Raw genomic sequence first — 16,771 nt, 5'->3', positions numbered from 1 at the left:
GATGGTTCTTGATGGTTGTGATTTTTATCAGACTTGGCTTTGTTTTGTCATTCTATATCAGCTGGCGTGTTTCAGTTTGTTAGGCTGGGAATCTCAGTTACATTTTTATAAGTCTTGTTTGTTTTTTGTGTATTTTATTCCTGTTTGACTTGCTCGGGGACTGCAGATGGAAATTAGCTAGTAGCTAAATCCGGTACAATGCATCTCTTCTCTTGGGAGAGTGATGTTCTTGTACAAAGTCCCCGACAAATAAATACAAACAGAAAAAGATGTCCTTGAGTGTCTAATGTAATATACTCCTTCCTATCTTGTTAACCCTCCTGTAACACCATGTTGCTCCGAGCCCTATGTTGGAAACCACTTTATTATATTTCTACAAGGTTACAGCGTAAAACGATGGAAAGGAAAATGTTAAACATGTCTTTCTGTGAGACGGGAGAGAGACTTTGCCTTTGTTTTCAAGTCAAAAGACAAAAAGGGCCCGTCCAGAAAAGGTGGGAACCTCAGTTCAGTTTGACAGCTCGGCTCAGGTGGGCGGAGCTCGCCGATGAATCGAGGAGACATTAGTTAAATCTTTGTCGCTCTCCAATTGTTCCCTATGACACCACGAGACGAGCATAAAGCTAATGTGTCTGGTAAATGTTGTTTCCACACACGGATCGCTGTCTCTGCCTTTTGTCTCTCAGCGCGCCGTCACTTGCAATTAAACAGCGAGTTGTAATTAGGATGATCTTTGGCTCTCTGTTTTTCCATTCCCATTTCTGGTGGACGATCACAGTAAAACAACCGTGTAATGAACTTGTTTAGTTTATTCCACCTAACTTGAGTTTGCGGTCCACTTAGAATACAAGTTGTTGCACAGAGTGAAGCAAAGGCTGCAACCTCTTTTTAACACTTTTGATTAACCTTTGGAGAAAGGAAACTCCAATCTCTGAGAAAACAAAGGCCTTTTTTTTACTTTATTTAACTTAAAGTTTTAAGTTGTGTGTGTATTATAGAAAATCTCTTCATGTGATTGTTTCTGTATTGCACCAAATCCTCTTTTCTACTAGGTTATTCATTTTTACGCTATTAAAAAAAAACGTATTTAAGGCTTCATTAGAGCCAAATAGGCAATTAAGTATCTTTGTGTGACGTGTTTATGTGCAGGGTTGTGTGTGGACCTGCATGTTAACATGGCCAACAGGCTCATTAAACAAAAGTGTTTAATGATACCTTTTTTTTTTTTATGTGGGAGGGAAATTTGTAACCTCCACCTCAATTAACTTTTCACTGTGGCTGGTCAGTGATAATTGCACACCTAGGTGTCGCTTCGTTTCTTGTTCATTGAAAATGTGCACAACCTTTCCCCTCTGTTGTTATTATCAGGGGGGTTTTGCAAGTGCTTGTGTGTGTGTCTGGTTTTTTTTTTTTTGGGGTTTTTTTTGTGATCAGACAGAGGCCAGAAAGAGCGAACCTGGTCTTGAGTTTTAATTGGTACACTACAAAGCCAAAAGTAGCGGTGTAGTTTAGTTGTAGTCAGGCTGAGGAAGTAAACAAAGAGACAGATTTACGAAAGGAGTCGCTGAGGTTGTTGAACTCGTCCGCAGGAAAGTGCACGACACATTATTGAACACTGATGTGTGGAGCGAAGCCATTGATCCACCATCGACACACCATGTTTGTGTCAACACAGCTATTGATTTTTGCATTTAATGTGAATATTTGTGATTTATTCCAGTGGATTTCATGTTTTTCCACAGTCACTGCAGAGTTTTAGTTGCAAACGTAATCTTTCTCAGTTGTTCTTTCACACTGATTTTCCTCTTGTTTTGAACTCCTTCTCTCAGATCATTGTTTTTTTCTCTTTGCAGATTTTATTCATGAACAAGATAGACCTTTTTCAAGACAAGATCTTGCACTCTGGGCGACATCTGCGGTTGTATTTACCGCAATTTAAAGGTAGGATTGATATTCATTAGGAATGTTATTACCACGGTCAGCATAATAGCATGCAAAAGCCCATGGCTGTGTCCAGAATCACTCAGTAGACAGTAGGTTCACCATCTTGCAGTGCTGTCTGAGTCCACAGTGCATTTAGAGCTGTATAGAAAGTACTGCACAATTTACGGTAACTACACAAGCATTGAATACCATCATGAAAAACAGCAGACAGATGCATCACGGCCTGAATTTGTCTTTAGATGCTCGGTATCATATGTGTTTATAATAAAAAATTTATGTTGGTATTTATCTGTTTTGCCAACACTGAACTGCCAGGTTTTAGTGTTTAAAAATCATCAATACTATGTCAAAACGTTTTAAACTATCAAGAGTTAAATGAAGCTCACACATTTTACAAATATAAATATTTGCCGTCATAAAAGCATATATTTAGTCCATTATGCACAGCTTCACCTAGGGGATTTAAACACGTACATTGAATGATGAGCTCTTAGCCTCCTGCAAACTGTGATATTTTGGGGGATTTCTGCGTCTGCTCAACATTTCACTTCTCGTGTCTCAGTGGGCTCAACAGGGGCCGTGTCCCCTCTGCTCGCATGCAAATGTCAATAAAAATGCTAAAACACTTGGGATTGGGGTCAGCCTGCAGAGCAAGAGTCTATTTCACACTGACCTCAGATGTGATGATGAGTAATACAGCGGCTCCCGGCCTTTTTATATGTGTAGGCTGTGTTTTTGTTTGCTTGGAGCTGACAGAAGTTGGATGGCTGGACTGTTGATTCATTATTTTCTAGTTTAGCTTCTCTGCTTGGTTAGTATCAGTCGTGGAAATGGACTAAGTGCATTTATTCAAGTGCTGTTATTAAGTCCAATTTTGAAGCAAGCTGCAGCGCACAGACACACAAATCTGCTAATTACTGCTTAGTAACAGACTAATGAAACACTAGAATTTCACTTATTAATTAAAACTGAAGCACAAACTTCAAGCTGTTATTTGTCAGATAATGCCATTTAATGCTTCAAAAAGTACCAACAGCACAAACACAGATGAGAGGTCCAGTTAGGTTAGTCAGATATGGTTGGGAGGAGGCTTGCTGGACAGCTGTCTGCTCCAGCTGCCCTGTGTGGGTACACCTGTCAATCAAAGTGGCCACACCTTTAATTTAAAGCCTGTGACCACATAGTTTTCTCTTGAATTAAGAAAATATCCAAACAGTAGAGTTATTAAAAAAGATCATTCTACTTCATCCCAGTATTTATTCTTATCTAGTATAAAATGTTACTACAACTTGCTTTTTATTCCTTTCCTCTCTCATAAATCATCTCACGACTTCTTAAATGGGACCAACTCCATATTTTATTTTTAGACCCTACTACAGAAGATTCACAGTTCAAAATGATCATTATTTATCTTAAACTGCACCTTGGTTTGAACTCTGAATTTGTCCTCTGGCTGAAATAAACTCCTCTGTTTAACACCTCTCCCTTTAAACCACTTTTCCTCAGAATGGCTGCGCCTCGCAAACAAAAGGTTTGAACATCAAGCAGGTGGAGCTGCTCGGATATCCGCTCTGTGACATCACAGAGAACAAAAAAACTGAAAAGCAAACCGTTTAAAACTGAGTGTTGAAAGCAGTCTGAACTTCTGCCTCACAGGGATTACTCATATATGCCTAAATTTAATGATTTAAAAATGCTGGTCGTGATTAAAATGAGATTAAAATAAACATTCACCATTTCAAATCATGACCACTGGCATTACAGTGGGACAGTAATGACAGAAAATAAGGAAAAGTATGATATAACATCTTGGGCAAATTTATAATTTGGCTAAAAATGGAGATAAACCTAAAAAAAACTTTAGGATTTACCAAATCTACAACCTGATAATTTTTAATAGGAATGAATGCACTGGGCAGCTCAGCAACACCAAAAACATCTGAAAGATAGTAAAGTGCTCGATGACAGGATTATTTCCATGGTTAAGAAAATTAACTTATCTGACCAAGTCATTTACTAATCAGAAGGTTGGTGGTTCGATCCACTTAACCTTCAGTCACTCGCTGCTCCAACCTGGATGCCAAGATATGTTCACTGAAATGTAAATGCTAGATAGAAAACACTTAGAAAAAAGTACTGATATGAACGGGTGAATAACACGTTTTATAAAGCTCAAGTAGAGTAAAAAAAAGGTGCTATATAAGAACCTGTCGATCTATTTAAGAAAGCCTCACAAAAGAAACTGAAGGTGGCTGCATCAAAGGCCTAACAGAGCATCTCAAGGTAGGAAATGCAGCATCTGGTGATGTCCATGGGTCGTGACTTGGTTCAAACATTTATTTTTTTTGTCTTAAAATGGAAAAACTAGTCCTTATATTTCAAATCATGTTAGTTTGTCCAATTAATTATGAACCTCTGACTGTGGGGGACTGAGTATAAACATGGCTGTAACAAAACTAAAGCTGAAAGTTTGCACTTTATTGTTTGATTTCAAATTCACTGTGGAGGTGGAGGTGCAAAACTACAAATACGATGTCTTTGGCCAACAAATTTATGGACCAAACTGTAAATAACCCACAAGCAGCTAAGGCAGTAAAATGATGCTTACACACCGCATCAGTTTTAATTCAAATCAAGTGGCAGAAAATGTGCTTAAATATCTGCGCCTCAAACTTTTTTTTGCCTTTATTAGATAATTTGCAATTGTTTTGTCTTATCTCCACTTTCTTATTGTCAGTGAAAACTTGAATAGTAAAGCTGTTTTTGTAATAGAAAAGTAGAAACTTCCACTGCCTCAGTGGGCCGGTTGCCACTGGTGTCACATCTCCTCCTAAATGCAAATACATAATTCAGAATTTCATTCTTTTCAACATTAACTAAGCAACTCTGGGAGTTTTTGCAAACACATCTGATCTCTCCCCCCTCATCTTCGTCAGGTGCAGACTGTGACGTGGATTCGGCCGCCCGCTTCATCGCCGCCACCTTCATCTCACTAAACAAAACGCCCAGCAAACTCATCTACCACCACTTCACTACGGCCACCGACACCTCCAACATCCAGATTGTCTTCCAGGTGGTTATGGAGACAATAATCAAAGAGAACCTGGAGGCCGTGTCGCTCCTGTGACTGGCAGTGTGAGAACTTTGTCACATTTTAAATACTGAAATATGGAGATCATGTCACGCAAACAAGATGCCTGATCTCCCTAATGTGAGGAGAACCCCGGGAGCTCTGCTGCTCCTCTTCGATTTCATGATCACATGTAGCTTCTAAAAACTGTTTGAAAGCAGATTGAAGTGGAGGACCACTTGGTTCATGCTTTGTTTGTGTTGGTTCCCGAAATGTTGAGTTTTGAAACCTTTAATTGAAAGTAAAGGGCATTAATGTTTTATACTGTAGTTTTATACTGAAGTCAAACTATGAAAAGTGACGCTGATTTTTATTTTTGAAGACTGGATATAGATACATGTGGCATTTATTTGTGTCCTCCTCTGTGAATGTGGGGCCAGCATGGAGCGTGGGTGAGGGTTTGTTCAGTAACTTTGGTGGCGCAGTATTCACTCACGCATACCATCATGTGTTTCCCGCTCATCCATCACTTTGTCTCTGCTGTGCGTCATGCCTGTTTTTTTTTTTTTTTTTTTAATGAGGTGTTAATCACCTTAAAAACACACCAGAGTGTGTTGACTTGACATCCTGAGCTAAAAACGCCCACATTTTTATCCGTGCACAGCCCCTCTGTCTTCTGATTCCTACCAGTCACACTGATATGGGGAAACTTATTAGAATTTAAAGTGAAAAGTCTGACTTGTGGTTAATTTCCTTCCCATCACCAATGACAATTATCGTTCCACTATTACACACAAACCCTGTTTTGTTGTGTTTTTCAGCCAGGATGAAACCTCCTATATGTGATTTGTTTGCAATTAGCTGAGCTGGAGTTTGTTTCCAGGGCTCCCCTGTGCTACTGACTCCAGTAATAAACAAGATATGGTAATGACTGATGCAGTGTGATATGGATACTAAAAAAGAAAAAAAGTGAGAAAAACACCCCCAAGTGCCTGATGAAGTTGTTTTGCTGTGCTGTAATATAAATGCTTCATACGCATGTATGAAATGTGTTTTTCATTCTTTGTTTCTTCTTTCTGAATTATTTTTCATGTTTACAGTTCATTAAGTGTTACGTCCTGAGACTTACTTTATGGTTTGTACTGAATCTAGAGTACAAAATAAATGTTATGCTGCAAACTCAAAGGAAATCATGCAAATGGATAAGATTCAAATAATCCCGTGCTGGACCACTTATGTGTCCCCTGTGCAGTTTGAAGATTTAAAGACACAGTTAGACCACACAGCAGGTTACCAGTGTTTGTTCATTTTAATAGATAAAATAAATAAAAGTACTTTACAGTAAATCTGCTCTGCAGTCGACTTCTCGTATATTTAATACAGTTTGGCAACACAGGTAAATGTCAGGGTTCAAACACTAAAGATGAGAAATAATTTGGGAAGAAAACTGCTTGAGCGAACATCTCTCACACCGATGTTTTTCTTGTTTTTTTCTTTTACACTCATGTCTACGCAACAAAAGCAAAACTGAACAATGTTGGGGGTTTTAAATAAGAGAACATTCAGAGTCTGCAGCGGTCCGTCATTGACAATTTGTGGGTCTTTCCCGGGAGTCGCCACCAAACCCTCACACTCATGCATCCTCGTTACTTCTTTCCTTTTTTCCGGTTTCCACAGCAGTGCTCCCGGGATTCTGCGGAGGACGAGTCCGATCGAGACTCACGCGGACAGGCAGTCCAGGGAGTCCAGAGTGAGGAAGACGTCCGCCTTGCACTGGAAGGTGCCCGTCCCGTCCCGCATCAGCTCGCAGCTCTTCAGGTTTGGAGAGATGTCCTTCACGCAGATGGCCTGAATGAGGCGAAAATCACATGAGAGAATTTAAAGGGAAAAGACGAGTCCTGTTTAACCAGCCTGAAAACCTGATTACATAAAATCATACAGACTAAAATAATTAATCCTGAAGTTAGGGATGTAATCAGTTTAGATTTGGTTAAATATGCGATAGCTGTTTTATTAAAGCTGAACTTCAGCGCCCAATCCTTTGATTTTTCTGTTTTCTTTGTTTGTTTCTTTTGTCTTTATGATATAAAAAAAACAGGAGTATTAATTCAATCTCATCTTGATTTTTTTTTTGTTTGTTTTTTGTTTAAAGATGTCAAACTTTCAGCACTAATTAATCGCCAGTGTGGGTCTTAGAGCTGAATGGAAAGCAAACTTTACGCGCACACCTTCTTCATTTTACTCTGAATGGTCACGTTTTAAAGCGCTTCCTAACAAGAATAGCGTTTGTAGTATGTTCTTTTTTGGCACTCACCATGCTTTTGAGAATGGAGATCTGCCTGGAACTCTCCGGGATTACGTTGTTACCGACTGTCTCTCCGCTCTCTATCAGCGTCTCCTCGGAGTCGGATCTCCGGACGTACGGTGACCTCCTGATACCGGACAGCAAACCTGAGGCGCGACCAACCGAGTAGTAACTGGGACCGGTGGTCTGCTTGTACCAGGCTTCGACTGAATAGCAGGAGATGAGCAGAGACACTCCAACGCACACCACAGCGAACCTGACTGATTTCTCCATGTCTGGAACCGTCTTGGCACGTTTTACGCAGGACTTTTCTCGTCAGCGGTGCGTTTGTTTTGCTTGGTGTTCAGGAAACTTTCTGCTGCTTATATAGGCTGACTGGGCGACGTTATCGTGACCCAGGTCGTTCGTCAAATCAGAGCTATGAGGTGGGCGGATGATGATCCATCTTCAAACGGAAAAAAAACCATTGATCCGTTCTTGATGGTTTGATGGCGCCACTGGAATGTCTTTGTGTGTGTATGCGATAAGTGATAGTTGGAGGGTCATAGGACGTCAGCAAATCTCTGACCCTTGAAGAGGTCAGAGCGAAATTGATTAACATCAGTCGACCGTGACAGACACTGACACTGTAGTCAAAACACAATAGACACCGGATATCGACAAATTAAAGGAAGACACCTTGTATTTTACTGATTCATTCCTAAAAGAACTCTACTTGAGCGACAGGTGGCTTTCTTTTTTCCTCTTTCCAAAAGATATTCCCTGATTTGTCGTTTTGTTGACGGTTGTAGAGATGCTGCTTAAGAAGTTGGTTGAAAATCCCTCAAATGTTCAGTTAGAATCAAAATTGGTAAGTGTGAAGGTCTCAGCATATGATTCACATCATTCTCATTCTCGTGAAACTGTTAAGTGAGTCAGTGCCCCCATTGGATGAGGAGCTTTGTCATCTTGGAAGAAGCAGTCATCTAAGGGAATAAGTGGAGTGAAACCATGCCAGCAAAATGCCGCCCACAGCACAACAGAATTACTGAATAACCTCACTTGAGGGGTAAAGGGTTCCAATTTTTCCTTTAATAAATCACCCAGTAATAGCTTATGAGACAGTGCATGTGTCCTAACTGCACGTATTTATTAAATCTCAATGTAAAATAATCTGACCAATATTCAGAATTTCTTGGTTGAGTTTTCACATCAGTGAAAAGTTACGATTCATTACTTCATTCACAGAAATCAGCTCGATCAAGCAAAATCAGAGCAAAGGGCTTCAAAATCTTGAATTGAAGTAAAGTCAGATAGATCAGGAATGAAAAGATGAGCCGATCGATGAGTGAACGAGTTTTAACAGCTTCCTACAAGGATTTAACGAACCAGTCTGACTTCAAAGTGGAGCTCAGAGGAAAAACGGTCCTATTTCAACAGAACCCATTTCGAGATTGATCCGCTGACATCACCAGTCATGCGTCATGAACTCCACCACGTCTTCAATTATCAGATCAATCTATCAACAATAACAAAAACAGTTAAATGGTGTCTAAATATGTTGCCTTTCTACAACTCAGGGTTATGGTGGGAGTCTGGATGAAAATGGTGAAAATGAACCTTAAATGTACAGAGACAGAGAAAAACGATGAGCGATTAAATTATGCAGTAAAATAAAGCGGACGGTACAAATTAAAGCAACTAAAATTGTTTATTTTAAGCATTAAAAGCATCACTCACATACAAAATTTGAAATTAAAATAAACATCTTGTATTTTACAAAATAAATGCCCTCATCCATAGAGCTTTATCAGTCAAGATGATTGAAGGTACCATTAGGGTCCCTCATAATCCATTGTAAAGTGGTCTGCAGTGCGGCTCCAGTTTGTCCTCCAGGACATAGTCTGGTCCACAGACCCAGGGATCGCCAGTCTTCCACTGCCACTTCTGCAGATCCTGCCTCAGGCTCTCCAGCACGGCTCTGTAGGACAGGTCTGACACCAGGTTCTTCGTTTCCAGTGGGTCTGTCCTGCGTTAGCGATGCAATTATTAATATTTAAACATTTTAGAAAGACTGAGCTCATAAACCACAATTACTCACTGCAAATCCCTCCATCTAATGCAAAAATAATGAGTTTTATTTACTAAAATGACTCTTCTGTTAGTTTTATTAAAATTAGTCATTTTTTCAGGGAAATATGTTGGCATTAAACTGTTGAACCGTCCAGGGTTTAACATGAATCTCACCCCATGACACATGCGATAGGCTACAGTTTCTCCACAACCCTAAACTCAATAACAGAATGGTTGTTTTGCCTCCATTTCCAGTGAAAATAATAAGCATTTTATTTGCGAATATAATATCTGACTGGTGTTTTTCCCCCATACATTACATTTAAAAGTACTAAACATAGCCTAAGAATGAAACCAACTTTTAACTCTTAATTTGCTTTAAAAAGCTTAATATTACAATCAAATACTTTTTTTAAATGCACTACATATCTACATTTAAATAAGGCGTTTTTGTTCGTATATTATTCATTAATTAAAACCTTTAGGTCAACAGTCATTAGCACAGCAGGAACGAGGAGTAAAAAATGAATGGTGAAATAAATTATGACAAGTAATAATCCGTTAAAATGTTCTTATACAAGTGTATGCCTTCATTATAGTGTGTTATAAGTCATTCATTAAATGTTTTTATACTGTGCATTCAATCAGGTTGTTGAAAATCAGTTTTAAATTAAGCTAAATGTGGTTTTCAAAGCCAATCTGTGGTGTAGTTTTAGTTTTAGACTATCAATAGTGTTCATTATTGGAAAAACTGAGAAAAAAGAAACTTGATTACGTTTGTGCTTGTTCACTCTTCAGCTAACAGTCACCTTCATCCGTTGTTATGAATGTCATCTTTAAAAAAGCTTTACACTCTAAGGAACTGAGGGAACAGTCTGTTAACGGTCTGATATAAGATGTGAATGATGTGTCTCAACTAGTGGACCATCTACGTTTTCTACTCACAACTGATTAACCTCAGTGTAAAAGTCACAGCAAAGGCGGTGCTGCTGATTTTTAGTGTGAAAGACGGCATAGCTCGTTATCAACATCCTCCTCAGTTTTTCACTTGTTTCTGCTGCAGTGAACAATTACGGACACACAGACCGTGAAATAAAAAGCTTTAAATGGAAACAGCCTGCTATTTATGTACAGCATTTTTTTAGTGACCACTCAAAGTGCTTCAAAAGACGAGTTGCATTTAACCAGTACATGTTTCTTCTGTACTCTTTAAGCACTTTATCCTTCTCACATCCATAGCAGATTGAGAATCACCAATTAACCTACCATGCATGTCTCTTTCTGTGTTGTTGAATATGTGGGTGGAGGGCAGGAGATTCATGGCAGGAATCTTTACCATCAAATGCAACAGTGTTTGAAAAAAAGTTTTAAATACTGATTCATCACAAAAACAAAAATCTGAACAATCATGGCTAATAAAATTTGCTCAACATGTGATTCTTTTTCTGTTTTTGACCTCTGCTCTTTGTTTTCTGAGACAAAGTTGTTACCTTGTCACTAAATCAGCTGTTTTAGGTTTATCTCACTGGAATCGGTGGATGCCCCTGTCATCCACTGATCAAGGTCAAGTATTGTGATCCACTTTTCCGTGAAGACCTTTTAACTCCCGTCCTTTGCAGGGACTGATACTTATCAGGAATAAGGTCGTGTTTGCTTCTCTGGATCAGCTCTAACAAAGTGAGCGACAGCAGCTGTTACAGACCTGGTGTCGTACAGCTCCCAGCGAGCTCTGTAGTAGTACTGCTCCAGGCTTTTAAACCAGTGTGTCGGCTGACTCAGCGTGGTGCGGTTCAGCAGGTCCTGAAAGGTGGGCGACACGTACAGATCTTGATCGATAGGGAAGGGCATACGGTAGTGCAGGTTGTGCAGAAGGTGGTACGGCCCCTGCTGAATAGAGCGAATCGGGTAGTACATGGTGACCTGAAATCAAAGCGAAAGTTTTAGTTAAAGACATTTTATTCTCTCATTAAAGTGGTGCTGTCATGTTTTTCTTGATTTTCTGTCTTATTAATACTTTTGCAACAGCGAATTTAAAATAAAGATGTCAGTGTACGTGCAATTAATCCTTCTGAGCCAAAAGCTTCACACTGCTCTAAGCACTTGGTTTTAGACTTTTTTTCCCTACTCTTGGCTCAGTGTGGCTGTAAGCACAGCAGCCCACTGCTGTTCAAATCTCTAGCTTGTAAGGGGCAGCCAATCAGAAAAAAAAGTTGGCTTCAAGTAAGAGGAGCGGAAATAGCTCATCAGCAGTTTAGATAAGGAATATTTTAAACTGAGACTCAAGCAAGGCTACCACAGTAGAGTCCAAAATAGTCCAAACCTGAGACGATTACCTATGTTATTCTGTTCCCTCCCAGACCATGCAATATTACCTAAGAGTACTTATTGAATATTTGTTTTCATCCCCCCATCATACGCTGCTACTCCCTTTATTCTATTGCACAATACTTTGTCACTTTCTAGAATCGCCTACACTGATAGTTAAGTTATTTATTCACCAGGATATAGTTATGTATATTACTTCGTTAGAGTTATCCGATACTATGTCTTGCACTATCGTACTGTATATTACTGTACACTATTCTTATTGTATATATTGTATATCTTATATCTTATTCATCTGTTCCTCTGTCTCTCCTGCTGCTTTGAGCATGTACATGACAAAAGAATTTCCCTCGGGATAAATAAAGTTGTTCTTATTCTTATTCTTATTCTTAAAATTAAAATTTAGAGCTAGAAATAAAAATAATTGATCAAGATAAAGTGGTGGCGATCTCCTGACCTCATGCAGGGACTGGCTGGAGTAGACAGTGTGCCAGCTGGTGGGCTCAGTTACCAAAGCAGGGAGTAACGAGCGGCCAGTGAGGTGGACCTGGGAGGCAGGGGTGCCAGGTAGGCTGTAGGATGGGTAAGGAACAGAGAACCAGTCGAGGATGGTGGGAGTGATGTCTGTAAAAATAAAAGGAAAAGAAAAGATAGTAAAAACAAACAAACAAACAAAAAACTGACAAATGTTCAACTTAAGTTACTAATAATTAAAGGAATTCTTAAATAGGCACACAGACCAAAATATAAGACCCCTTAGCTTTAAATAGTACATTTTAAACTAAGGGATACCCTCATATTTATACAACACCGTCAAAAGAAAGAAAAAGAAAGCCACATATCTCTGTATTTTTGTTAGTATTTGTTTATAGGTGGAGAAGATACTTCTACCCCTACTCGTACAGTCTATTAATCTATTAATTTTTTTATCCTTCTATCAATATTTCATGCTCCGTTGTTACGTCTCCATCTAGTGGCTGCTTCAGATCAACACACTGACTCTTCTGCTCTGTCACTCTTTACTTTACTGGATCGTAATTATTAGAACTTTTTTATTGTTTGTTATTCACAATCCAGAAAGGTTTAGGAATGAGTGGTATAAGTATTTAACTTTAACCTGCAGCTCACTCTGTGCTCATAATGGATAGCTGCTTAATTTTAAGACCTAAAATACTGTGAAAAGGTCCATTTGCATCCTCCCTTTTATCTTCCATTTTCTTACCCAGCAGGCTGACGTAGGCCTTGCTGGTGTCTCCCCATCGCTCCCTGTGCTCCGGAGAGGACACCAGCATCGGCTCTGCCGTTCCAGAGTGATACAGGTTGGTTCTGCCATTCGGGAAGGGGATACCGTTGTCTGAGCTATAGATTATCAGAGTGTCGTTCTCATAACCGGCTTCTCTGAGCTCCTGAAGAACTAAACCGATACCTGTAGGGGATGTGCGCAACATCGTAGTTTAGTGTTTTACAACCTTCTTTTTCTATGTTATAAAACCGTTACGCACCCTGATCCAGCCGGCTCACTGTGGTGTACAGTGCAGCCAAGTCAGCTCGTGATGCAGGTGTATCCGGCACAAAAGGAGGAACCTGAAGTGCACAAGATGAGGAAATTCTGCATTATCATGTGTTAAAGTTCTGTAGCTTTAATTCAACCATCATGGTAACGTGAAAAGTAAAAAAAAAAGAAAAAAGTAAAGACTAAGACAAACTGGAAAATTTTGGCATTTGGAAATTTCTGTTAATTTCAACTGCAGCCTGTGCAGGCTGTAATGCAAAGCAGCAATGAGCTCAAGACCAAATCTTAAATGCTTTATCTGGTGTTTGGTCAAATATGAAGTCAGTGGTAAAACCATCATCGATGAGTACTCCGTTTAATATTTATTGTTAGGCGAGTACGTCATGAGTGACCACACTTTTATTAACGTTAATGCACTCCCAAAGCACGTAACTGTAACTACAGCTAATTCTGACATTTAAACAGACTTTTGACTTGGTGTGAAAAATATGACATCTGGCCAAAACAGTCGTAACTTTTATACAACTTAATCAGTCAGATGGTTTAACTGTTCTCACAAAAACCTGAGTATATGTTTTGTTTAATTTCATTTATTTATTGTCTTTAGTTTCCTGTAACAAATGACTTGACTCACTCATTTCGTTTGAATGAGCAGTTTTGCAGAAATCTGCACAGCCACATTTTAGGAGACACAATCCCAGAAATAAAAACATACTACTACAGTAAACAGTTTTGTACATACACTGCTCAAAAATAATTAAAGAAACACTTTTTAACCAGAGTATAGCATCAAGCCAACCTCTGGGATATTGATCTGGAGCCCTACAGCAGGCCACTGGTGTGAATGTCTCAAACTTCATGACGGTGCACTGAGGGCTTAGTGTACTCTAGTTGGTCCTGTGCTCACTGCCCCGCACCATAGAGCCTGACTGTCATTTACTATAAAATGCCAGAATTTGTAAGTCCACCACTGTCACCCTGTACTTTTCATTAATGAGAGCAGGCTCATCCTGAGCACATGTGAGACAGGAATGGGTCTGGAGAAGTTGCAGAGTAATGTTGCCTGTAATGTTGTTCAGCATAACCAGTTTGGTGATGGTTCTGTGATGGTCTGGGGAAGCATATCCATGCAGGGATGCACAGACTTCTACAGGCTAGGCAACAGCACACACAGTACAATGGCACATTGGTTCCTGGGTTCCTCCAGTTGCACGACAAAGCCTGGCTTCATGTGGCGAGAGTATGCATGCACTTCCTGGAGGATGAAGTAACTGATACCACCGACTGGGCCCCTAAATCCAATAGAACAACTCTGGTATGTTATGTTTCATGCTATCTGATGCTGCCAGGTTGCACCTCAGACGATCTAGGAGCTCAGTGATGTCTGGGTCCAGATCTGGAGATCAGGAAATTCCCCGTGATACCATCTACCATCTCAGTAGGAGCATGCCCCGACACTGTCAGGCATGCATACAACAATGTCAGCTGCTGCAATGAAATTTCAGCAAAATGGACTAGCCTGCTTTGATTTTTATAGCCTTTTTCTTTTTAAAACAGTAAAATAATGACATAAAACAGGTATTAAAGCAGAAACTGGGATTTCTCTGACCTTTACTTGGTCTGGTGTGTAATACTGTGGTGTCCAGTCAGGGATTCTACCCATCCCCTTTTCACCATTCCCAAACTTCTCACAGAAGGCTCCGTATTGGGGCTGCGAGTGTCCACATCGATGAGTATCATGGAAGGCAACATAAAGGAAAAATGGCCTCTCTTCATTCTTTATATTCTCCCGGTTACTTTCTTCTGCTTTTTTCCCGTTCTTTCGTTGAAAGGCTTCCTCTTTGTGAGTCTGGAAAAACTTGCGGACCAGGAGTTTAATGCGAGTGATGTTCCTCCCCACCTGGAGGACAGAACTGTTTTCCTCTGTGTAGGCAAAGTCAAAGGGGTAAACAGATCCAGGGCCAACATGCTTCTTTCCAATTATACCTGTGAAGAAAGAATCAGTGAGTTTAAAAAGTAAAAAATAAGAAAGATTTATTTATAGACATGAGAAAAACGGGTCATTTTGTTATCTACCTGTGTGTACGTTGGTTTGTTTGAGAAGCAGCGGCAGACTTTGTACTTCATCAAAAGAATTAAAGTGATGGACTCCTTGATGAAGTCCATAAATGCCATTCTGATGCTGGAAACCACAAGAGAAACACACCTCAATAATTCACCTCGCTTTAATGAGAGGCATTTACAGGTGTGTGTGTCTCACCTGTGGCAGGCCGGTGAGGATGGCGGAGCGGCTGGGTGAGCAGCTGCTGACAGATGTGAAGGCGTTCTTGAACACCACGCTGCGCTGAGCCAGAGAGCGCAGGTGAGGCGTGTGGACCACAGAGTTGTTATAAACCTCTGTCTCGAAACCTGCATCATCAGCTGTGAGGAGGAGGAAAAGACAGAAACTGATGCGGGGGCTCAAACAAAATGCCCATAACTGACTTTTAATAATCTCTAAAATCTTTGTCATCTACATACTGCTTTGCAAAGTCAGGCTTTGAGTCACAATTCCAGTTCTTCTCAGAAGTACAGGATGGGTTTAAGGTTGGGGTTCAGTGCAGAGGATTTAAGTAGGAAAAGTGTTTCTTGATGGATCAGGCTTCATGTAAAGAGACACTGACATTTTTCTTTTTCCCTGAGTATAGTTTTCATTTTTTTCCCAATTGTTTGGCATTTTCTGACAGATCATTTTAGATTAGTTTTACTTTAAACATATTCCTTTATAGAATATTTGTACGATAATAAAATCTACTTGCATGAAGGTTAAAACATCCGGCTCAAGATTGTAACACACAAACCGACTTCTGCCTATCTATCCTACAGATAGCTGTAGACACTCGCTGTTGTACCTCTCTCCTGATCTTCTCTGTAGATACTAACAATGATTTGAACCAACAATCTCAAATTTGGATTTATGTGTGCATTCAAGATGGAGAAAAGACTGTTACTGCTGATTTTCAGTTCAATTCTTGTGTAATTTGGTGTACTTTAGCCTTTTCCCCATTTCGCTTTCATTAATCATTTATGCTGTAGATAGTTTTTTTTTTTTTTTAAGCCTGCCACTTTTAAGTGGATTGAAAATGAGTAAACAAGCAGCCAATGTCCAATGAAAAACTTTGGGAACTACTGAACCTCTGTTATATAACGAATTAAAGGGTGGCTCGAGATTTTTGTAGAGAATTGTAATGGCAACAGGAGGGTATATTTCAGCATTTTAAATTTCCAGCCATATAACAGAAAGGATTTATAGTTTCTCCAGGAGCACAAAAACGTGAACTCACCAATTATTAGAAGCACATTTCTTGTTTCGGACTCTCCGATGCAACATGATGCTAAAAAAATACTAAGAACAACCCGAGGGAGCATGCTGGCCTCTACCTCTATTTCTCCACAGAAAAATAAACTTTAAATATGAAAATAAAACTCGCTAAAGTTAGCACTTAAAGGCACCGTTGGAACGACGTGAAATATGCTTCCTCAAACAACTCAAACCCCGCCCACTTGGAGTCACATGACACAA

General features: G+C 39.7%; 3 protein-coding genes across 3 annotated transcripts in view; 1 reads left to right on the top strand and 2 right to left on the bottom strand.

The window, feature by feature from the left end:
* Window positions 1-6,204, top strand: part of gnav1 (guanine nucleotide binding protein (G protein) alpha v1) — a 37,546-nt gene extending 31,342 nt beyond the window's left edge. The window contains exons 8-9 of the mRNA XM_063476722.1: window positions 1,854-1,941; window positions 4,881-6,204. Coding sequence (XP_063332792.1) covers window positions 1,854-1,941; window positions 4,881-5,071 — 279 coding nt within the window. The 3' untranslated portion in view covers window positions 5,072-6,204. The remainder of the gene's footprint in view (window positions 1-1,853; window positions 1,942-4,880) is intronic.
* Window positions 6,205-6,372: 168 nt separating this feature from the next.
* npb (neuropeptide B) lies at window positions 6,373-7,640 on the bottom strand. Its single transcript, XM_063476723.1, has 2 exons — window positions 7,329-7,640; window positions 6,373-6,862 (listed from the first exon to the last, which is right to left on the bottom strand). The coding sequence occupies exons 1-2, from the start codon at window positions 7,590-7,592 to the stop codon at window positions 6,734-6,736; spliced, it is 393 nt and encodes a 130-aa protein (XP_063332793.1). The 5' UTR covers window positions 7,593-7,640; the 3' UTR covers window positions 6,373-6,733.
* Window positions 7,641-8,990: 1,350 nt separating this feature from the next.
* On the bottom strand, window positions 8,991-16,737 carry sgsh (N-sulfoglucosamine sulfohydrolase (sulfamidase)). The gene is made up of 9 exons (XM_063476720.1): window positions 16,533-16,737; window positions 15,470-15,630; window positions 15,286-15,391; window positions 14,819-15,195; window positions 13,199-13,280; window positions 12,919-13,122; window positions 12,154-12,320; window positions 11,074-11,291; window positions 8,991-9,327 (listed from the first exon to the last, which is right to left on the bottom strand). Exons 1-9 carry the CDS (start codon window positions 16,615-16,617, stop codon window positions 9,144-9,146), a joined length of 1,584 nt encoding a protein of 527 aa, XP_063332790.1. The 5' UTR covers window positions 16,618-16,737; the 3' UTR covers window positions 8,991-9,143.
* Window positions 16,738-16,771: the final 34 nt, after the last annotated feature.

This window comes from Pelmatolapia mariae, linkage group LG6 (assembly GCF_036321145.2).
Source record: "Pelmatolapia mariae isolate MD_Pm_ZW linkage group LG6, Pm_UMD_F_2, whole genome shotgun sequence".
NCBI lineage: Eukaryota > Metazoa > Chordata > Actinopteri > Cichliformes > Cichlidae > Pelmatolapia > Pelmatolapia mariae.
The sequence above is the reverse complement of the archived record's forward strand: the minus strand, read 5'-3'. Positions and strand labels throughout refer to the sequence as shown.